The 23,974-nt window shown below is 31.0% G+C and overlaps 2 protein-coding genes across 3 annotated transcripts in view; both read right to left on the reverse strand.

Annotated features, from left to right (window-relative positions):
* The window catches only part of LOC131844138 (sodium/hydrogen exchanger 9B2-like), a 41,768-nt gene extending 37,092 nt beyond the window's left edge, over positions 1-4,676 (reverse strand). The window contains exon 1 of the mRNA XM_059192938.1: positions 4,093-4,676. Within this exon, the coding sequence (XP_059048921.1) occupies positions 4,093-4,302 (210 nt within the window). The 5' untranslated portion in view covers positions 4,303-4,676. The remainder of the gene's footprint in view (positions 1-4,092) is intronic.
* Positions 4,677-7,689: 3,013 nt separating this feature from the next.
* Positions 7,690-23,716, reverse strand: LOC131844157 (sodium/hydrogen exchanger 9B2-like). Of its 2 annotated transcripts, XM_059192958.1 has the most exons (11): positions 23,481-23,716; positions 20,839-20,899; positions 20,436-20,563; positions 19,813-20,041; positions 19,196-19,365; positions 15,966-16,177; positions 15,365-15,536; positions 14,150-14,304; positions 13,681-13,842; positions 8,731-8,926; positions 7,690-7,882 (listed from the first exon to the last, which is right to left on the reverse strand). In XM_059192958.1, exons 1-11 carry the CDS (start codon positions 23,518-23,520, stop codon positions 7,836-7,838), a joined length of 1,572 nt encoding a protein of 523 aa, XP_059048941.1. In that variant the 5' UTR covers positions 23,521-23,716; the 3' UTR covers positions 7,690-7,835. The 2 variants fall into 2 exon arrangements, with proteins under 2 accessions (XP_059048941.1, XP_059048942.1); XM_059192959.1 differs by lacking the exon at positions 8,731-8,926.
* Between the last annotated feature and the right edge of the window lie 258 nt (positions 23,717-23,974).

Genomic DNA, 23,974 nt, shown 5'->3' on the forward strand with positions numbered 1-23,974 from the left:
ATGAATGAAGAGAAGAGATAAACAGGCGATAAAAGATAGGCGTCCATTGCTTGAGAAGGTTGTAGGTATCGGGTGTAACTGTAACAACTATTAGATTGTGTTAATGGATGGACGTTTCCGGAACTAGCCCGTATGCGTATGCACGGAATGACTTATAGCAAAGTGTGTAAGGACAGCAGTCAGTGGAACTCAGTTCTCTTTGTCTACCCCATAACGGATTTTACGTGAGGTTAGAAATAGTACAACTATTACCAGTGTTTTCCAGTTTCCAATAACATTTTGCACATAAATTTGCATATAAAAAAATCGGAATTGACCTCGAGAATTGAAATTGAGAACAATATTGATGCTGTACCAGTTTAATACACAGACTGACCTTCTGACAATTTCGGGTTCGATCCCAGCACAATACAAATTTGTATTCAAAAGTAATAGCAAAAAATACTCAGTTCTATGTACAAGTATATAAGGATGGTGTATTGGGTAAAAATTAAAACAAGTACAAAGCTTTGTACTATTGGTATATATATATTTTATATATAATTTGAGTATGACTGTGACTCGCCAGCCTGTGTGTGACTTGCAGGATAAACTTTCCATCAAAAGGGAAATCATAAATATGTGACCTCCTATAACTACTAACTTTGCTATTTATGTTAGCAGAAAGAAAGTGCTTATTATTTTTGCAATGTTTTACGACAACATAAAAAATGGCGCCTTATATTTATATTATTTGACATTATCTATTAGAATTTAATAAGAGTTCAATTAATGAATTCTGAAAAGCCGTTTGGCTAGATTAGGTATTTTATTGTTAAGATTATGGAAGTGTAACAGACTGGTTGTTGTTTTTATAACGCTTCTAAGTATGTAGATCTTATAATTAACTGTAATTGTATATGTTATAAAACTAGTTTACGTTATATTAATATGTATTTTCTTTTAGTTTCGTTTAATATATACAATTAAATATATACCAAATTGAATAAGAGCCAACGTTTATTCTAATCAATCTAGAAACTCAATATAATAAAGTGTAAAATACAAAAATAACTATGCTATCATAGATGAAGCTTCATACTTTTGCATATATTACGGATATGGAAATAAAAGATTTAAACGCGTTTAGTTATACAGATGTAAGTTTATACTACTATACTCGTATACTTTACTTTTCATTACAATCTTTGATGGTAATTTACGAGCTTTGCAGTAGATATACATACTTACTTATTAATTAATGTAAGTGTAATTAACTTAGTGTAGGACTTTAAACAAGGAAAAATAATAATAGAAAATTAAAAATATATTTAAAAAAATCTTAATTATGCACCACGCAGTTTGTAAGAAGATTAAAAACTATATTCTATTTTTCATCTTGTCTATCTGTTGGTAAAAGAGATTCAGTTTCATATTTAACCTACCTGAATTTTAGCTATGTACACACCTTGCAGTTACAGATTTAGTCGTACAGGATGTAGCAGTCAAATTTGTAGATAAATTAAATGGCAATAAAATAAACATAAAAATTATATATCCATAAGTCGTTAATAATATGACGTAAATCTGCCGCTACCCAGAATACAGAGATATGTGAGTTCCTTGATGTGTAATTTAAAGCTTGCCGCTTTGCGCCCTAGTAGAATAACAACTAATACACAATTGCATATATTGGTTAGGGTAGCGTCACCTGGAAATTGTCCAGCGTCTTTTATTTATATGTCTATTATAGAACTAGTAGGCCTATCATAATTATAAATTACAATTTCGAAGTTCGTAATACTATATATATAATTTTGACAATATTTATTATTCGATTATTACATGAAATTCACATTTAGACTTCTGCATCATCAGGTAAACTACTGTTTTTTTTCATAATTTTGCAATAGCTTTAATTTGATTTTAGTGAAACAGTTTTGCACACTAAGTTATAACATTCTGAGTTTTCTGTAATTACCTTATGTAACTCTGGAATAATGTAACTCTAAAACAGCGAAATAATTTCCTTAATCGAGCCCCGTAATTTACTTTTCTCAAACAAAAGGCACTGCCTCTCTTTATAATATTTACATAGATTGATAATGACATCAGGGTTTCATTAGCTGTCTACTAGTAAAGATAGGCTTATTCTACAGATTGCTTACTTGAAATGTATCAGTCATTTGTTTATGAAGGCTAAATCAGTATAATATTTTTTCTTATTATTAGTTACCTCTTTTCATATATAAAAATATATATATAACCCTGGACAACTAACACAACGCTACCCAGTCCCACGGTAAGCAGAACTTGTTTTATGGGTACTAGACATCTGATATAAATACTTAGATACTCTTTTTTGTAAATAAATATATAATATATATAGAAAACATCCATACCGATAACATACAATCATACTCATGAATATAAATCTTTGCACCGTACGAGGAATCGAACCTTCGACCATCGAAAGTAAAGCAGTGTACTATGTATTAAAGCTTTACATCAACTGAAAATTAGATACTCATAAACGTATTAAATTTACATGTTTATTGTATACAACCATATTTTATCTTATGATGTTCTTAATGTTATCATTTATGTAATAAGCATTGTGTTTTTTTACATTACCTAATAAGACCGGTTTAGTCGTGTTTTTTCTTTGATGAATAGATAAGAAAACCTGTTCAGGAAACAAGCTGAGAAAAAAACTGGGCTGACGTTAAAACCTTGTCCTTTAATTTCCAGTTTCGAGTAATTCGTGTGATTACTGATTTGACGGCTTCCGTGGTTTATTGATTTAGCACACTGTTTTATGTCCACTGGTTGCGGGTTCGATTCCTCGCACGGTACAAACACTTTCGCATTCACGATGATTGTTTGTATCGGTCTGGCTGTTTTCTAGGTGTATTATGTACGTATTTATAAAAAAAAGAGTATCTATGTATTTGTATCAGTAGTCTAGTACACAACACAAGCTCAGCTTAACTAGATGGCGTTGTCCTGTGAGAGCAAAGAGGATTGTCAGTAATAGGGACTAGTTTACGTAGTCCCCTCACATTGTGGTTAATTCCTTGTGAATTTGTCACGATGGGCTAACTTAACCTAACCTCATGCTACTGGTTCCCCGCCAGCGTATATCGTTAGCATAAGCATCCATAAAAAAAGTTAGCTTGATTTATGCTTGTTGTAGTAGCTCCATGGCTACTATAATAATAAAAATATCTTTGTGTTCCTAAGATACTGAATTGTAGTATCTACCTATAATAATATTTATTAACAAAATACATTTCAATGTTAAAAGACTGTCGAGTTGATGATTTTGTGTTTGATCTTTGCTATTGTCCTTCTCAAGGAGATAAGGAGTAGTTTTGTTACAGAGTCGATAATCTCTGTTTGTCACGATCTTGGAAATGTGATAAACGAATCACATGATTTACGTGTCAAAGTCGATAAGCTGAGTATTTATTACTTCTCCCTATTGTCTATTATCTTGTCTTATTATTTCTTATATTTACTAAGTATTTATTTATCGATTAAATAGTATAAAGTAAATTAAATTGTGAATTAACGTTCATTCACCGTACCAGTTTCTTAATCAGTAAAATTATGGATTCTTGTATATTGCTATGTACTTTATTTATTGATCTATTATTTGTATCTCGTATGAAGCTTAGTACTAATTAATTCATTATCACTAAGTATTGAAATTTTTAAGATTTCTTATTTTAAGTATTTTTGGTTAAATTTGAACGCGTTAGTCATATTTTGGCACATAGTTTTTTTTTATAGTCTTCTATATTAATAAACAATCAGTCTGGATAATGTTGCTAGCTGAGACTAGTTTAACAAGCTAGTCATTGTGCGAGTCTCATATTTTTGAATAATATACACATTACATTTAATTATCGCTTTACTATTCGATAGAGATTCGATTTAGATATTTTCGAATAGAGTTGTCGATTATCGTGGAATATTATAGTTTTAGTTTTACGTAGTACAAGAGTGATGTATACACATTTTTAATACCTACATATCTAATGTTATACTAATCTTTAAACCACGGGATAAACTATAAGTATTTAATGATCATAATAAGTATATATTTACCGCTGTTGCAGATCGAGATGATCTGCCGGTGCATCCTGATGTCTGTATATGCAGCTTAACGGCTTCTACACCAGACCGCTTAGAGTGTACACGTGACGATTCTGCACCTGTTTGCGGAGCCTTCGTAGTACGGCTGTCTTGTTTAGCTGCTTTCTTCTCTTGTTTCGGCCTTCGTGTATCCTGTTTTGCACGACGATCTCGTGTCTTCATCTTAACTTAATTCATAATAGTTGATTGTCACTGAAAATCTCACTGAAGAATTCTTGTTTCTAAGATTTAGCTCTGTCTGGGATGTCTATACATTGACAATAAAATTCGATAAGATATTTACTTTGAAGGTGAAAGAATAACGATAAAAAATAATACACAAGTTAACGATTACGTGACAGTGGCGGCCCTTTATGTAGTACGTAGATTTGGTCACGTAAAAACCTTGACTGAGAAACGGTCAGCGACGTGTTGCTCGTTGTTCAACGTTCTCCAGGGTTTAAACAAACACAAAGTCACTGTTTAGGTGGAGAGCGATATTGTTTTCGCTGGTGTGTGCAGGCGGATGCCGGAGTTTGGGCAAACTGGCGCGGGCGCATCGCATGTGCTCGCCGCACGCTCCTGCGACGATTCAGCGACGATGTTTAATTAATTAAAGAGGTCCTATGACAGCGTACTATCATAAGGTGTATATTAGTGTAATATACAAAACCATTATGAAACTGTGTTTGACCGACTGGCTATAGTCACATGTTTCCCCTTTATGTTGTCTATCGTTGTTTTAATTAATAAAATAGGTCATTGAATGTAATTATTAAAATGACAGACTCGTTAGTGATATTGCTTCATGAATTTTTAATTTACCAAATTATCTTTTTGTTGTTGTTACTTAATAAAGAAAATTGTTAGTTAAATAATATTTTCATTATAACACAGACAAAATAAAAAGAGACTATGCAGTCATATTAAGTAATTTTTTTTTATTTTGTAATGAAAACAGTCACCGTGTCTTGCTCTAAGTTTTTTTATTGTTAAGTAAATTAATTCATAAGAAGTCGTTTAAGTTTTTTCTAATATGAATTCCTATTATTTTTTTTAGGTACTACTTTCATGGACTTTTATTTAATAGAATAGAATAATATTTATTACATCATACATCACAACACAATAAAAACGATGCTGACAGCTGCATATAAATTATTATATAAGATAAACGTAAATAAAAAACAATTCAATTAAATTAAAATATTTAAGTACATTTAAATAAAAAAATATGCTTAAAATTTTATGGTATAGAAATAAAAGAATAGTTATAGTATTATTTAGCTATTTTATTCCGTTATATTTTATTATTTTTTCTCTTCAGTCTATTTATTCAAACAAGTATTATATAATAATCACAGTAGGTAAAAATAAGAGTTTTTTAATAATAAAAAATGGTATTTATTTTGCGTGTACAGGTATACATATAATATGGATACTAACTGTGTTCAGTTAATGCAAAGAAACAATGAATGGAATAACTTTATTTGCATGCAATATTTCACAAACAGTATTTGTTTTTCTCTTACAATATTGTTTAACAACTCACTAGTCCACCGTCCAATGTCTTTCCAAAAACCAGAATGATTATTTCTTTTTTTTTATTGCTAACGTAGTGTATTAACTAAATCATAATATAATATAAATATCCAGTGGATAAAAAGGCAGTGTATCATATAGTAACGATGCCGCGGACGAGCTGGCGAGAAGAATCTGCTACCAAGCAGGCCTCCTACCGCTTTTACAATTATTCTTCTCACAATTTTGAACCTGGATTCACCGGAGATTCACCAAAATACAAAACCAAAGATGGATAAAAACCACTGATTGCAAACAATGAATTCCAGTAGCAAATCAACGATTGACAAAACGCCTACTGAACCTAAATAGGTAAAACTCAAAATAATGATAGAGACAATAATGGGCTACTGTCCCGCACACCTGTACACAAAGCCGAAGAACGGCCGCTCACGTAATTCTGGAGTGCGTAGCAGCGACCACACATCTAACTTTCTTAAATCTTCGGAGCGGTGAGGTCGCTCCGTGAAGTGTTTGAAGGCACTAGGAGACTTGTGCGCGTTTGGAAGGAGCTTGGCTGGCTACTTTAGTAGTCTCGGCTCTACATGTACAACGATCCAGACGAGAGGCTGATTGCGGAAAATGAAGTACAATGAAGTACTTACATTTACAACATAATATAAATTTTATACTTGAAGATTTAAACAAAAGAAAAAGAATGCCATCTGTAATGTTATCGTACAAACTATTAAATTAAATTAAACAAGAATTTTCATACTTTCGTATTTTCATTGGTTTGTGGAAATGACAATAGAGGGCACTATAGTAAGAATCAGCACAGTATCAATGCTGTGTCGCTTGTAACTTCACATAGTTTCATTACTCTCCGCTAGATGGAAGTTTAAAATGTTGATGATTGTTGTATAGTAAAGCATCTTTTAATATTGTGGTATACATAATTAACGTACTCAATTTGATGCATTTTTATATAGTCATTTTCATTCATTCGATAGTTAATAGTATACATATGTAATATTATGTTATCTGTGGTATACATTAATAGTTGTGATACTATTAATGTCTATAAATATGGAATAAATGAAAATCTAAACATATATAACTCAAAGGTGACTGACATAGTGATCTATCAACGTACAGCCCAAACCACTGGACGGATCGGGCTGATATTTGGAATGCAGGTAGATGTTATGACGTAGGCGTCCGCTAAGAAACGATTTTGATTAATTCTACCCCCAAGGGGATAAAATAGGGTAGGAAAGTTTGTATGAAACTTTATCAATTTTGAACCGATCGGCCTGAGACTTTGCATACATAAAGCTACTATGACGTAGGCATTCCCTAAGAAAGGATTTTGATAAATTTCATCCCTAAGGGGATAAATTAACGGGAGCGAAGCCGCGGGCAAAAGCTAGTTAGCTAGTTTAAAGATAACATTTATAATAATTACATAAATACATTACCATTTAAATAATCAATTGTGGAATAATAACATTTATTTAATATAGTTTCTATCTTATAATAATATCTTGTATTGTTGGATGTTTAAAAATTGAATATTTACTGGCAAAAAATGTCTAATCTTTATTTAGAGGATATATCTTGTATTTATGTCTACTTCTTTCTGGAATAACCCAGTTTTTTTAATGTGTGTGGGTATTTATTAACGAAAATACATATTCCATAAATATATATACCTAGATACAATGTAGAAAGAGAATGTTAAGTTTTCTAAATACTGGTACAAAAGTGTCTGCAACATGCGCTGCACATAGCCTTGTTACTAACAATCTCTTTTCCTCAAAATAACATTGTATGGGTATATTACATTCGTAGTTCATAGATAATTATACTACGGGGACTAGGAATAGCTATTGCACAACCATTTGCAAATTTAGATCTGTTTGGTCGTCTTGAAATAATGAGTCCATCTGTGTATCCATTTTATTCAAATTTATTCAATGCAATTAAGCGTGAATGTTAATTTTACATTTTTTGTATAAAACTGTAACTTATTCCTAAAAATGGTTGTTTGTTGTATACAATATACACTTAACTAGTCACAACTTCAATTGATATAGTTTTTAAATTTCTAATGCGGTTGCTTCATAAATTGTACACTATTAGTAGAGACCATAGAGAAGACGTCTTTATGGCACTGACTGCATTACTCATAATTAATCATTTTGGCATGTACTGGACTTCCTCTTATAGGACTCTTTATCTGTAACAGAAAAAATGCAGTAGGATTTATGCTGATGATAATCAATTTAAATTTCTCTTTTACGTAATAATATTGATATTATTTTAATGATTTCATCAGTTTACGGGGCCTGTAGGGAACACTTTCAGGATGCCCGTGGTTCGATTTCGGTTATTATGTATTTATTGAGGTTCGGTTATAACGAATCCTATAATAATCTATTTCCACCTAGGTGCTCTAACTTTTTGAGATTTTTCCCATGTATATCAATATGTTACTCTACAAAAAGAATTTCTCAAATCGGTAAGTAGTTTCGGAGTTTATTTTCCTTATAGATATGTATATGTACATATATACATAGGTATACGGAGTGTATACTGTTGGAAACTCCAACAAAAATAGGTATTAAAACCTTCTTAATTATTTACTTTATATTTAAATATAGAACGCTGTGTTCTAATAATTATGATTGTCATTTTTTTTTTCTGTGCTTCAATATTTTGTTACACCGCTAATTATATCGACATTTTAATAAATATATATAATTACGATTTAATTTACAATTTGGTGTTTTATAATTATTTACAACGAATACATCCACGCACCTCGTTGAGATTAACACATTAAAATCGGACACTGCTAACAATTTCGTTCGTGTTGTTTGAAGAAATAATAGTTTGATAAAACAAAATCAAATTTTTAAATAAACATTTCTGAAAACATTTCTGAGATTAGCGCACGAAAATATTGTATTGTATGTAACATTCGTTTTTTGGGTTGTAATTAGGTAGGTTGGTTAAAGTGGACTAATAACAGTTTTCCTGATATGTTTCATGTACAGACAGTACAATCTTATATGTATAGATTACCGGTATTTTCACAGTCCTGTGGTGATACTCTAAGCAGTCTCGGACCGAGATAATTTGTAAGGAGGAAGCCAAGAGGGGTGGTAATGAGAATTGCCTGTATGATGAGTGTTATTAAATCTTCAGCGTACTTCAGTCGCTTGTCGTCATGGCCATAAGATGATATCAATGTGACTAATGCCAAAGGGCATAATACAGCCTGAAATAAGAACAAAATATATTAAATTTCATCATAAATATCAAGTAGCTCTAATAATCAGTTTTTCTTAATCGAGTTTCGTTTAAAATAATAATAAACAATAATAAATTCATACAACTGTAATTACAGATAGGATAGTCAGAGTTATTGACATCTAAAGACAGGGATTATAAAACTTCCCATTACCATATTTTTTTGTGAATATTTCAATACATACATACGTACATAATCAGGCATGGAGCATTTATACAGAGGGACATGAATTTATTTGGTTTATTATCAATATTACCATCACTACCGAGTCAGTGATACATTGATATTACTTACTACAACTTTAAAATGCTTTTATCACAACTCGACTCTTCTTGTGACGAGACAGCTTTTCCAATGAGAACGACTTGCACTCTAATTGAGATATCTATAAGTATATTGTAGCATGTTGCATGTTTTTTTTGTACCTAACTTTTTATTAAATAAAAAAAATGTCTATTAGTAATGCAACAACATTTACATATTAAATAAATTGTCTTTGAAGAACCCAAACTAAAGCAACAGCTGTAGTCAATGCATCTGTATGACCTAATATAAGATTATTATTCTGCACCAGTCGAACTGCAGCTGTCTTCTTAGAATGCACCTGGGACCGGATTTTGTACTAAAAATTGATGGATTTATTGCGAGAGCCGTGCCTTGTAAAATAAATTTTAGCTCGTTTTGTATAAGCTTTGCTTACTGTGTTTATATATTATAGTGAAAAATATATACCAATGCTAATCTCCGAAGTTAAAATTTGGTTACTATAGTAACGGGGTTCTATCATAAAGTTTGAATTAAATTGAAATAGATCGTTTTCCTTTTTAATTTATGAAAGCAATATCTTATAATGTTGCGTATCATATTGGATAATATCTTTTAAATCAACGGAATTGTTATTAGTAACTTTTCAAATGTATAAATTAGTTACAAACCCAATTGTCCCAAAATAACAAAACTATAAACTTATGAATAATAAATTCAGTTAATTCTTATTACATGTAATTATTTAAATAAATTTACAAATTATAATTATAATAACAGAAGTGAAAGAAAAGTTACCCATATTATGTCGCCAGACTCAACCCTTTCTAGTTTATGTATTAGATAGAACATATTAAACAGTTATTATATTATATTAACGGCAAACACATTAAATTAATTAGTTTATAAATTACTTTTACTGCCGTAAACTAAAATACTTGTTTTGTTTCTACATCTAAAAGTATTTACAAACTTTTCTAAGATTGTAAATACTTTTAAATATTACAGAGATTTTATACATAAAGTTTATTTTTTACAATATTAAGAATTTTACACTTAACCTTTTAATCAACTAATTAATTGATCAATATATAATAAAAAAAGTATATTCTATCATCTGTGGGAAAGACAAATATATTTTTTAATATGATGGAGTAGAATATTATATTAAAAGTACATATAAAAAGTATATAGGTACACAATTTAATTCATGTATTTATGACGTTATTTTAGAAATAATTGTTCTGCGCTTAATATTGTTTATGTGTAAGCACACAATAATTTAACTGGTTACATCAATACCGATTGAATTTCCATTTACATTGTGGAATGGGTCATTATTGGATCAATTTCGGTCCATTGCCTACATCTACTCGAATTAGTTCAACCAATGAAAAAACGGAAAGTTAACTTTACTGGAAACGCTAGAAAGAACCATTAGCAACGATAAAAAAAGTAGTCCATAATGAACTGATTACTTTAATAAATATTATGTTTGATAGATAGATAGAAACCTTTATTCGTATCCTGATAACATAAACAAAGAGAGTACAAACAAAATTCAATAACACATAAGAATAGTAAATAATTGTAAATAAACAACACATAACAGTTTAACTTCCACATAAAATAAACATTAAAATACATATTAGGTGCCACAGGGATAAGAAAGGGTTGAGCTACTCAGTGAACAATATGCTCAACAAGCAAAACACTGATTTTTAGTAGCAGCCCAGCGGTGGTGCGATCGCGTGCAGCGACATATTCACTCAACAATCTTAATGTTACCAAAATTTAATTAAATTTATCCTCCAAAACTTAAAAAAATAATAATAAAATAAATAAATCAAAATGTATATAAATTCAAATAACTGTTCACGCAGACCATCATCTAAGCGACCAAAGGCTTTCAAAAAAAAATAATAATGTATAAATGCTAGGATATGTCTAGTAGAAAAAGTTTTATCTTTTTCTTAAATACCAGTTTTGAAGTAATGGCTCTTATAGGTGGAGGGATATTATTCCAGCATTTAGTCGCCTCGTAGCGGAAGCTTCCCGTAAAAGCAACAGTTCGGTGAGAATACATTGCTAAAGGAACCCGTGTTGATCTAGGGACGCCGACATAATTATTCTGGATTATATAAATATTCTGAATTTTTAAATGTCATTATATCAAACTTTAGTACTGCGAGATGCAACCGTCCCCGTGATTTCATGTTAAGAATTGATGCATTGTTTAGAAATGGAGAGACATGAGTACGTGGAGGTATATCAAAACAGAAGCGGCCACAAGCATTCTGTACGCGTTGCATTATGTTCCGAGAATTATATACAAGGCGAGGACCATATACTATAATAGATCACCATAGTTGAACTTAGAGAGAGTAAGGGACTCACATAATAATATTCTTACTCTCTCAGTGAGATAATTACGTACTTTATATAATATTTTTAAACGGTAAAACGGTAGTCTCGAACTACATTTAATACATGACGCTCGAATCGCAGCAGCCTAGATTTTTTGCCTCATCAACACGTACAATATCAGTTCCAAGTATCTTTACGGAGGGACTTCTACTTAGAATGGCTTCTTTCTGGTTTTTTGAGCCAATGACCATGAATTTAGATTTAGATGGGTTAAGGACTAGAGCATTATTAATTAACCAATGAGTAATTCGATCCAGATCTTCATTTAAAGCCTGTACTGCTACGTTAACCTTATCAGGACGTTCAGAAATGTACAACTGAAAGTCATCTGCATAACAATGGTATTGGCAATTTCTTATTACGTTTGCTAGATCAGCGCTGTATAAAATAAACAAAAGCGGACCAAGTATTGATCCCTGTGGAATGCCTCTTTTAACTGATCCAGGATCCGACAAGAAATGACAGCCATAATCTCTTAAGAGTTTAACAATTTGATAACGATTACTTACATAACTATGGAATTATGGATTTGAGTCACAAACAGTGCATTGGCTGTTTGTGACTCAAATCCATAATAAGACATTTTCGAGAGTAAAGGAATATTTAAACTTTCAAATGCACAAGAGAAATCCAGAAGGTCAGTAATGAGCCTCGTCCTCCATCTTTGCTCAGTTAATAAATTGTCAGTAACATCAAGTAATGCAGGTATAGTACCACGTCCCCTCCGGAAACCCGACTGTAGACTTGGATGTATGTTGCTCGCCTCAACATATTTAAGTAACTGCTCATATACGGCTTTTTCTAAGATCTTGGACAAACGGTAAAATATTTATAGGTTTAAGATCCTGTAAATCATTTGGTTGGGTAACCTTGGATATGGGTGTAATTAGTGCTATTTTACATTGATCGGGATCGGCCTTTTAAAATTGACTCATTAACTATGGCAGTAATAATAGGTAGGGTATGTGGGAGAGTAAACAAAATCATGTCTCGAGTTATACCATCACTGCCTATACAATTAGACTTAACTGTGTATATGCACCTAACTACGTCGTTTTCACTTACAGGACGCAAAATAAATGAATTCGACGTGTACCTAAAATGTTCGATATATGACAAATTAGATATGGGAACAGAATCAGGACCAGGCACATCTAAATAGTGGTTATTAATTAAATTAGGGTCCTTAAACTTATTTGATAGGTATTCATTTTTATCTGAATCAATAATAATTTTCTCTTTTACAATTTGCCACTATTAACATTCGAATTAACAAAATGATTATAATAAGCTCGTTTCTCACTTTCGATACTTTTTGAGACTAATTTCTTCAGTTCTTTGTAATAATTCTTATGCGTTTCAGATCCTGATTTGTGATATTTATTATAAGCTTTATTACGCAGTTGAATCATTAATCACATCAGTAATCCATGGTAGTGGTGTAGCGTGCTTAAATTTCGTTGTAACCAATGGCGCATGTTGGTCAAATAGAGACAAGAATAAGAAGTTGAATATATCTACCACGGAATTAACTGATGATTATTGATACTGATTCCTAATTCAGTACTATAAGATCCCTGTTAAATTGATCAATATTTATTTTCTTCATAGGTCTATATGTAACAAAACTTGGCGGTACTTTCGTTTTCTCTAAATTGAAACTAATATTTACCATTGAATTTTTTACAATTGAATGACCTAGAGATCCGGTAATATTGTCAACAGTTACGTTACGTGTACTTTATAATTGAATAATACATTTTTTATTAGGTTTTAGTTAATAAATTTCGTTTTATTTTGCGTTTTTGTTTGTATTACTTTAGCTATTATCAGTAAATTCAATTTATTTTTGAGATAAAAGTCGAAGTTCGTTATTGCGATACCTACTATCTATATTCACGTAATATTTCATTAAGGTTCTTTCAGCAGTTTGGTCGTGAAAATGCAATAAACAGGCTGACACATTTTCGCATTTACGATATTACTGTATGGATTGAATAAGATTAAAAATAACATCAAATAATAATTACCTCGACAATTGATTTTGGTATCCAGGTGCAACACACATAGATTCTTTCTTTAAGCGTAAAATTCCTACAAACAAGAAACGTGACTGATAGTCGTACTATTAGGCACACAGCCAGGATCCCGAAGCCTAATAACAGCCTCTTCTCCGAGACAGACGTGTTGACCTGTGAACAGATATATGAAAATATATAGAATTATGTGAGAGATAATTGAGAATGTATGTACATATATATACTACCTACATTCTCAAGAGACATTGTAATGTTTCTATATTATAATGACATAGATTCTTATAACTCAAAGAAAAGTAAATTTTCTGGATATAAAAGTCAGCCGTGTATGGTTGCACTGCTGTGTATTGTAGATGTGCATGTACGAGAACACATATAAAATAAATACTGTATATATAAATGGTATAAACGGCAAATGGCGAAATGGCAAATAGCGGGTGATGAACAAGCAGAAACTAACCACAAAAAATGTTCCCGTGTAGGTGAAAAGAATAGGTTCAAATATAGACCATAAAACGCGATAAGCTGTTGATGCTGGATTGCTATTAAGTTTCCAACCCTCTCGGACCCAGTGCGTAGCTGCAGTCGCATTGCAAGCTAGCACTGCTACGCCTCCTGAAGATAAGATATAGGTACATATATTTTACAGGATTATGAGAAACATAACTAACTAATACTACTACTAAGGTAAATTTTATCATTTCTTTCGTCCATGTTTTATTTAAGCACAATTTTTTTTATTATTAATGCTTTTTAAATTTTTTTTATAACACAGGGGATAAACGAGCATGCGGCTCACCTGATGGTAAGTGATTACCGCCGCCCATGAGCACCCGCAACACCAGGGGAATTGTAAGTACGTTGTCGGCCTTTTAAAAATAAATAAGCTCTTTTCTTGAAGGTTTCAATATCGTATCGGTTTGGAAATACCATTGCTGGAAGGTGATTCCACAATGTGGTTGTGCGAGGCAAAAAGTTTCTAGAAAACCGCACTGTGGAAGACCGCCATTCATCCAGATGATCAGAATGGTATTTCAGTTTCTGGCGGGTGGTACGGTGGTGAAACTCAGCAGCTGGTATTAATCCGAACAATTCCTCAGAATACTCCCCGTGATATATGCGGTAAAAATGCACAGAGATGCAATATCTCGCAAAGCCAATGGGTCGAGTCTGTCACATAGACATTGATTACCAATGATTCTGGCTGCTCGGTTCTGAATGCGATCAAATGGAAGCAGTTGGTATTGTGGTGCTCCCGCCCAGAGATAAGAACAGTATTCCATGTGCGGCCGGATCTGCGCCTTGTATAATTGCAAGCGATGGGCCGCCGCTTTTTAATGTACACATTATGATAAAAAAAATATTAGAATATTTGTTATTAATGTAATATTCTGTATATTTGTCAATCACATACAAATTAAATAGGCTACTTTATTTAATCACTCAAACGAACGCGCGAGAGACAGCTACTGTCATACAAACGCTATCAAGAAAAATAATATTTATAGAAGGCGAGCTTGGGATTATGAGACTTTTCATATTGTAAATTTTCAAATGATAAGATATCCTATTAAATGGTTTATGGAGGCGGTGTTTGAACTATACATTGATTTTGTTAAAATACTGTAATAATATTCACACCATGAATATACATGGTGTGTATAAATGTATTAACCTGTGCCTCCCCATCCAATTAAAGAAGTGATAAAGTTGCCAAGTAGACCACCGACCAACACGAAGAGAATGCGCAACTCGGTGACGTAGAAATCTCTTGAATGTGGTACTAGTCCCGCTAAAGAACCCCATAGAACACCTAGTGCTATACCCATAAATATCGCTAAAAATGCCTGTAAAAATAAACAACAGATCCAAAATTAGAATTTTTAAAATTGACGTATGTTTAATGGCTGAACAGATCAATGAAATTTTGTAATTACGTATGTAGTTCTTTGGCTAAAGTTCTTAAAGAATGATATTTGTTTTATTAGAATCGATTTAACGAGATACAGCTTACTCACTCTAAGAAGTTAGTATTGAGATCTTTGTTAGTTTGATGGTTGACTGATCAACGCAGAGGCGACATTTTTAGGCTTTGTCATGAAATTTTGAATATTAAATACTAACTGCCCTGTATTACTTAAGGAAAGACTTCTTATTTTGTATAGACAATAAAATCTATCATGATTTCATATATATATCACTCATTCGTAATTATGGATTTACCACAACATTAACGTGGTAGTTTAGAACAGTATATGTAGTGGAATTTTACTCACTTTTGTATATCTATAAATGTCATTAGTGTCGTAGACCATGAAGCTATAGATAAGACCATAAACTCCGACACTTAGTGCCGTATCGATTCCACCGGCGGTGCATATAAGTTGAGTCCAATTGCGTTTGCCTCCAGCCAGTTTGTTGTTATTAATTACAGACGGCATCAGTACTGCACATGACACGGACGCATATATAGAACCCAGCAGGACGCCTGAAAATAAGCAACAAATTGTTTTAACGATAAAGTAAAAAACTACGTGAACTAGAAATCATTTGTGCAAATCATACTCTATTAGACCGGTACTTTATGTCTTGAAATTGGTGACTTTGAATTTGTACACAAAATGTAACTTTAAACATTAGTAAAATGAAATTGTGTAGGTGTAACTTTAAAATTGTGATAGGAATTTCAAACAGTCCAAGGATATCTTCTGGCTGTTTAAAGAGCTCCCGGTTCTCAACTTATCTGAATTTCGAGTGTCACTAACTCGTGTAGAAATGGATTCACCATTTGGACCTCTTCTAAATCGGTTTTGCATCAAGTACGATGTTATTACCGTCGCAGCACTTTAAAGTTGGTAGGTATGTTTGCTTTGCATAATGTTATTCCAACGTTACTTCAGTGTTTAAACTAAATTCAACCAAGAAATATGTAAGATGTCAGCTAAAGTGAGATTTATGTAATGATAAATCTCACTTGATTCAATTTCCAAGCATAAAATATATAGTATATATATAAAGAGTCTGTATTCGGTTATGTCGAATCTGTATAAACTCACGACTTTAATCCAAAAGGAAGTAGCTAGACGTCTTCATTCACAGAGTCAGTTATAAATTTAGAAATTATATTCCGCTATTCTCACCAGAAATTATATGATAGATATAACTGATTAAACAATTATGTAAAAAAAGTACTAAATCTGAAATGAATTAGTATTGGACTGGTAGAGTAGCCGTTTTCTGTGTTAATTCCACCATATTTTTCTAATCATAATGTAAAAGAAATAAATAAAAGCCGTTAAAATATTACACATCCTTTCTCTGAATTTTTGGGTACCTAAATAATTTTAGCGAAACTAAAGAGAATAATAATTCTCTTATACATTCCATATTGCACTTTAAAACAACAATAAATTTGTAAATTCCAATATTTTTACTGTAATAAATGGTCAGCAAATCTGAACTACACAGGTAGCGCAATATGGAGTTATGCCAATGCAATTTGGAATTCTCAATGAGAGCGTCATATTTTTTTTTATAGCCGATTTATAAACGGTCAATACACAAAGATATTTGTATTCCTATTGTATGGTATATCCAGGTCATTTCTACCTATTGCCCTATGTATTGTTGAGCATTTTATAATTTAATAATGTAAGGGGGAATTTGTAAAATACATTACATCACTTTCCAGCGCTATATATTAGTAGGATTTCACTTTGGATGTAGAGCCTTATTAATATCAGTTTTGACGCTAATTTTTTAAGGTAGAAAACGCTTATGAATATTTAAATCAGTGTGTTGATAATAATTTATTTATCATGTGACTCCTGTATATATGTGTATTAAGTAGAAATCCAAATACAATCAACTATATTATACGTAAAAACGTACACTTTAATATTGTTCTGAAAAATTTACAGACATTGATCATGACAACTGGCAACCTTTTTATTTTACATTTGCAGTGCACGTCGTGCGGTGAAAATGCGTTCAAATCTTTCGCAATACCAGTTCACAACGAAATATATTGAATTGGCTTTGTACCGCACACATCGCGCCCCATTGTGTTTCAGTACCTATTCATGACAAATTCCATTTTATTGCGAGAGATGTACGCCGCAAATACTCACACTATTAAACAACAATACAAAACATTTATATTGATGTTTTAAATTTTGTAAATGTATGTATATTTATAGCAATTGTAAGAGCTTCTAAGTTTTTTTTATTTGTGTATTGTGATGAAGAGAGATGAATTTTTAGATATGTTTTTAATGTTAAATTTTTGGATATTAATGTGATTTAATTTCAACTTTGTAAACTAAAAGAATACAATAGACTGTGTTAATAATCATAATTAGCTTGTTTGCTAATGCAATTACATAAATAAGTAACATATCAGCGTAACTACATAATAATAATATAATAATATATATAAATAAAGTTTCAAATTGTATTCTATCATTATTATTTAAGCAGTGAAAGTTTTTCGAGACACTTGAAAGCTTCTGGCCCGGTAGATCGACCATTATGAAGGTATATATATTTTAATATTTGGAGAATATATAAACAAGATTTAACAATTGCAGTGACGGTTTTAAGTCAACCATCAGCTAGTCGCGATTATAATGCTATTGTACATAATCTGCCTTTGCACGGCGCGGCGGCATGTTCTTTCACGAGCGTTAATGAATGCTTGTGGTTTAGCGCAGGGAAACCAGCGCGCTTAATCAGGTGTGATTGCATTTTACTATTTTTCGTGTCCACTCTTTCATGCATATGGTTGAACTAACACTTACACAGACCCTACACACCAGTCACTTACTTTTAAAATTTTATTCCAGCCATTTTTTTTAAAGACACCTTTTAGATTTTCAATAACTGTATAATTATGCCTTTACTCCATAGTTTGATGTCTAGCATTTTGCAATGTTATTTAATAAGCCGCTACGCGAACGAAGGCACAGTTGAAGGAAGCTAGAATAGGCGTGGTCTTTCTCATTCTTTCCTGCGTAAAAGCCGATTCGTGTTTGAAAGAGCGTATGTGTAAATGCAGCTATTGAAACGAAGATTTTTCGTAGCCATTATATTTCAAAATAATATTACAATTATTAGTTATTCTAAAGTAAATATTAATATATTATGGTTACAAATTTTTGAGATAATCTAACTACACATCAGAGGCATTGTCAACTATCGATGTCGTGATTAACGCAATACTTTACATGCAGACATTTAGTAGTGTATGTTCGAGTCCAATATGGTTGGCTCTGCTTAATTTTTGGGTTCGATATCGGTAGTCTCTTCCCCGGAAAGTCAGAAATATGATTACAAGTTTGTTTTTGGTATCCGCCAGATTTGAACTCAAGAATAAACAATAATTTAATTATATTAAATGTATATTATATTATTCTTTAGCAGATGCTAATATGCGTAAGTATGTAGATAATATAATTTATTAATACATCTATACTAATTAAGTATTAATTATAACAGATTTTTTTACCCCATAACCAAGGAAAGTCCAATAAGAGATTGACTAGCACAGACAGCATAAATACCTCGGCAGCCCAAGGCAAAATACCCAGTGACATTATCAACTTCCAATTATCTTTCATGTACTTCACGTCCCATCCTAAGGAGGCTTTGCCTAAAATTATAACTGGGTATATTTTTCTGTAAAATAAAAATTTTGTTCAGTTAAAGAAACACTATACAATTAAAACTCTTTATAGAGATAATATATGAAATGGAAAGAAAATCTCTTTCTTGTTAATCTCACAGAAAGAAATAACAATTATAGTACATAAATTAATATGTACATCAAATATAAAAAAAACAACATAATTACAACATAGAGGTAACAATGGGCGGCATTATCGCTAAATAGCAATTTCTTCCATTTCATGATTATCGCAATTCTTAACATGTGTACATTTATGTACTTATTTCTAACCTATGTGGACAGCCTATTGAGTTTAGGGTTAAGTTTGGTTTATTTTCGACGTTTCGACTTAAATATGAAAATTAATGTACAATAATTGCCAAGTCAGAGATAAAAGTCACTAGGACATGGTACTATTAACGGATTGACCTTTTAATTATGTTTTATTTTCGACATACCTTAAGAATATATCGATGTCAGAATATTCTCTCATGTCTAGAATATTCCAGTGTCTTGCTATAATGCCAGTTAGTAGAGCAGCAAGTAGTGGTGGAAGGGTTGTCAATTCATGCAGCATTTGTCCGCTAGCCCATCCAATCACAGCTACTGCCGCCAAGCGAAACCATGGCCCTCCCAACTTCCAGTTATCACCCCATGCACACCACATTAATCCCCATACTGACGTACCTATATATATATATATATATATATATTATTTAAGTTTAGCATAATACGTATTAATTTAGAATGTAAAAATACAGCAAAAATAATAATATTGCCTTAAATACTTAGATTTACAGATATTTATTTATTTATCTATTCATTTCAGATTTCATCCATATTATGTTAGTACACAACTTATAAACTATGACAGTAAATTACAAAATATATCTCTCAATTATTATATCTATACCCACGTCCAGATGCACTGGAGAAAATGCATACTAGGAAATTATTTCAGTTACTTAATTTATTAATTTATATACTTAAGTATAATGAAGAAATTAATATTAACGTAAGTCTTAGTAAATTTAGTTGTGTATATAAATATTTGATGAGTTCAATATAAATGTGTACTTACCTAATATTATTAATGTTATAAAATGCAATATTGAAGGCGTCGCAGTAACACACCATGATTTCTTCAAATCTTCCTCGTTGGATATATCCAAATTATAGTTTGAAATATTTAGTCTAGAATCCGGCGCTCTAGAATATTGAAAAGAAACTCATTCTTATCTCCATTTTCAATATTAAGATATTAATAGATAGTATTTACCCTACAATTAAATATATTTTTTCTCACAATGTATATGTTTTAGGCATATCGTCTAATCCTTTAGTCTTTACTTTTAGTAATAAATTATCATCCTCGTGCAATTGTTCGAGCATTGTTATTCAGGCATCTAAAGTTCTGTTTGCTAGATAGTTGAGTAAACCTCTTTCTTTATAAAATTTATGAGGGTAAACAAAATGTCACTTACGTTTTATCTTCTTGATTATTTAATTTGCCGCCACCGTTATCGATGACTCTGGTTTCCTTATCTGAAATAATGCATAATAAATCATACATACTTTGTCGAGACTCATTTCATAGAACGTATCTAGTTACGAGTTGTATTAAAGAAACGTGTTCTGTAAAATAGACACATTACAATTAACACAAAATATGTATATAGTAACAACAATATCTCCGGACAATTCACGCAAGGCCATTTTTATTTCATAATTAGCTTAGGAGCAAGGTTGATTGAATGATTACAATTATATATTATTATTAAGATGTAATTATTTTAATGAAATTTTATTTAAATAAGTTTTATATGTACATATTAATACTTTCAACTGGTTTTGCATGGCCTTCTACTTAGATTAAGTAGAGTGAACGAGGTGTCACTATCTCTAATTGCAGTGAGAAGAAAAAGAAAAATAAATACATTCTTCAGATGAAGTTATTTCTTGTATTGATTTCTGTTTAAGGTCAATAATATCATAATGCATCAGCCGAGAAAGCATTTTTCTTACATACCGATAACACTTATGTCGAATTTTACAAAATACCCCCACTACTTATAAGGCTTTTTTATCATCATGATCTATCCAAAGATATGATTTTTGTGTAGAAAATGTTTCATTTCTTTGGAGAAATTGTTTAAATGCTTAGTTGTTGTCCGCCTTTTCCTCGTGTCAATATATACTGTTGGTATATTGAGGTTTCTCTATCTATAGTCTGTAATATCTAATGTCATCTGAGATGGGTGTATGGCAAAATACAACTATCTCAGCATCTCAATGCCGCTCCGGCGCTGTATGCAAACATTGTCAACATTCTAATCCTTATAACATGACAACTTAAGACTTGTCATATTGCATGCTACTTTATCATGTCATGTTGTTTATCTAAAATACAAAATATTTATATATTTAATTTCAAATGAAGAATACAACGACTGCTTACATTGAACAAATTTCTGTCTGTTATACGTAAATTGTCGACATGTTGTAGCAGTCATTTCATTGCAGGGATTCTGGCATTTTCTATTGCTGAATATACAATATCAAAGGTTCAGTCAAAATCATAAACCGCATATATGTTGTTATTTCTTCTTATTTTTAAGCCAATTTCTCCTTCATAACTCAGGTAAGTTATTAAATGTAAATAACGTTTTTCTTATTTAGAAATAAAGGAACGTTTGCTTTGAGTGTAATTTATTGTGTTCACTAATTACGTCTTATTTGTCAGAAATTGTACATTTTAAATTGTGTAAAGGATAAAACAGAAAAGTATACAGGATTGGATGTATTTGTATATAGCGTTAGTAGTATTGTAGTACAAAAAAATATATTTTCGTGGTTTACACTCCATTGAACCATAAACAATTAATTATACCTACTGCGTACTCTATTTTGAATACCTGAAGTTTCATATTGAAGATAAAAACATAAAAGATAATTAACAAAAATTTATATTGGATATTTCAATTATTTGTTACAATAATTGTTCTTAAAAATTGAAATTTTTTAGTTGGATTAAAATTATTTTAAAGTATAGAAATTAATAAGGTATCTCTTAATAACATGTCTATCTTCAACTTCATAATTTCAACGTGAGTCGTAATATAAACAGTCTTTATACAAAGGGATACAATTGTTACATGGTCATCTTCTTCGAACTCAGCAATGGTAGTTCTAAAATACAATACGTATAGGCGATAGTCACGTAATATTCTTAAGATATCAATAATTTACAGGACACCGTCTACGTAATCATTGTTTAATAAAAATGTAATAGTTTATAAGAACAATAACCAACTATAACTACGTAAATTGGTGTCAATAAATATATTATTATTATTATATATAATGAATGAGTTCAATCTATTTAAAAAACTAAAGCAAAATAGTCACTGTTTATATTACGAACTCATGAATATATAAAATACCACTACTTTTATATGTAATTAAATATTTTAAATAAATAAATTTTCTCATTTTACTATATTGTGATAAAAACAAATTTGGAATGATTGAATGAATCGTTTAGAAATAATTGATTTTTATTTTACTTCCAGTTTAATATATATATGTATGATTTATTATTATTATTATAATTATTAAATTGAAATATATTGAGGCAGATTTTTTTAGTTGCTATAGCATAATGTAGGTCTTTATTGTTTTTTATGTAACCTTCGTCTATTTGTAACCTAATTAATGTAATCCTATCTCATGTGTATATATCCATGAACATGTTGTTAAAATTGTTTTGCTCATTATAGTAATAAGAATATATCTTTATTACAATAACAAAATGTTGTTTAATTATTTTCTTACATTTTTTTTCTTTTACTTTTTTCAATCTATTTGCTTTGTTGTTGTGTATACTTTTAGTTGAAATATATCTCAATGTAATAACTTTCAAGATAATTATTTTTTATTCACCACGGTTTGATTATTAAGTAAACATTAATGATTTTAGTCCATAAAAGAATGCGTTAACTGATTTTCCACACTAGATCAGAGCTATTGTGTATTTATGTAAAATAATAATGTATTATTATCATATATATGTATATTATTAAATGTTGCTTAAATTTTTGTTGTTGATTAAATTTACAGCACTTACTTTCTTCGTTTCCTCTGCTCATGATCAAAATTTTAAACATATATAGCACTACAGTATCTATTTAAAACCTAATAAAATAGATAATTTCATCAGATGCACATTCACGTCAGTAAATACATGAGTGCCATGAATTTGACCGCTGCGCGTCGAGCACTCGAGCGTGTCTACAGACAAATCAATTCATTATTGTTAATCGACACCGCTTAATAACTTGGCTAGTTTTGCCTCTATGGCTGCGGCTGTATCTTGTAACGACCGATTACGTACTACATTTAGCTGTGATGTAGAGAATGAAATTCAGTTAGATGCTTAATTAAACATAATTACAACGCTGTGATGTCACGAATTGGCCAAATAATCAAAAGATGTCATCTTAATTAATTATTGTAACATATAAATTAGAGATATAAAAAAACATAGTAATATATTTTTTTGGTGATTTTACAACTGATTATATAAATATGTCATGTGTGTGCATTTAAATTTATTTTACT

The sequence above is a fragment of the Achroia grisella genome, unplaced genomic scaffold (assembly GCF_030625045.1).
Source record: "Achroia grisella isolate CSIRO2021 unplaced genomic scaffold, CSIRO_AGI_Agris_v1 utg3972, whole genome shotgun sequence".
Taxonomy (NCBI): domain Eukaryota; kingdom Metazoa; phylum Arthropoda; class Insecta; order Lepidoptera; family Pyralidae; genus Achroia; species Achroia grisella.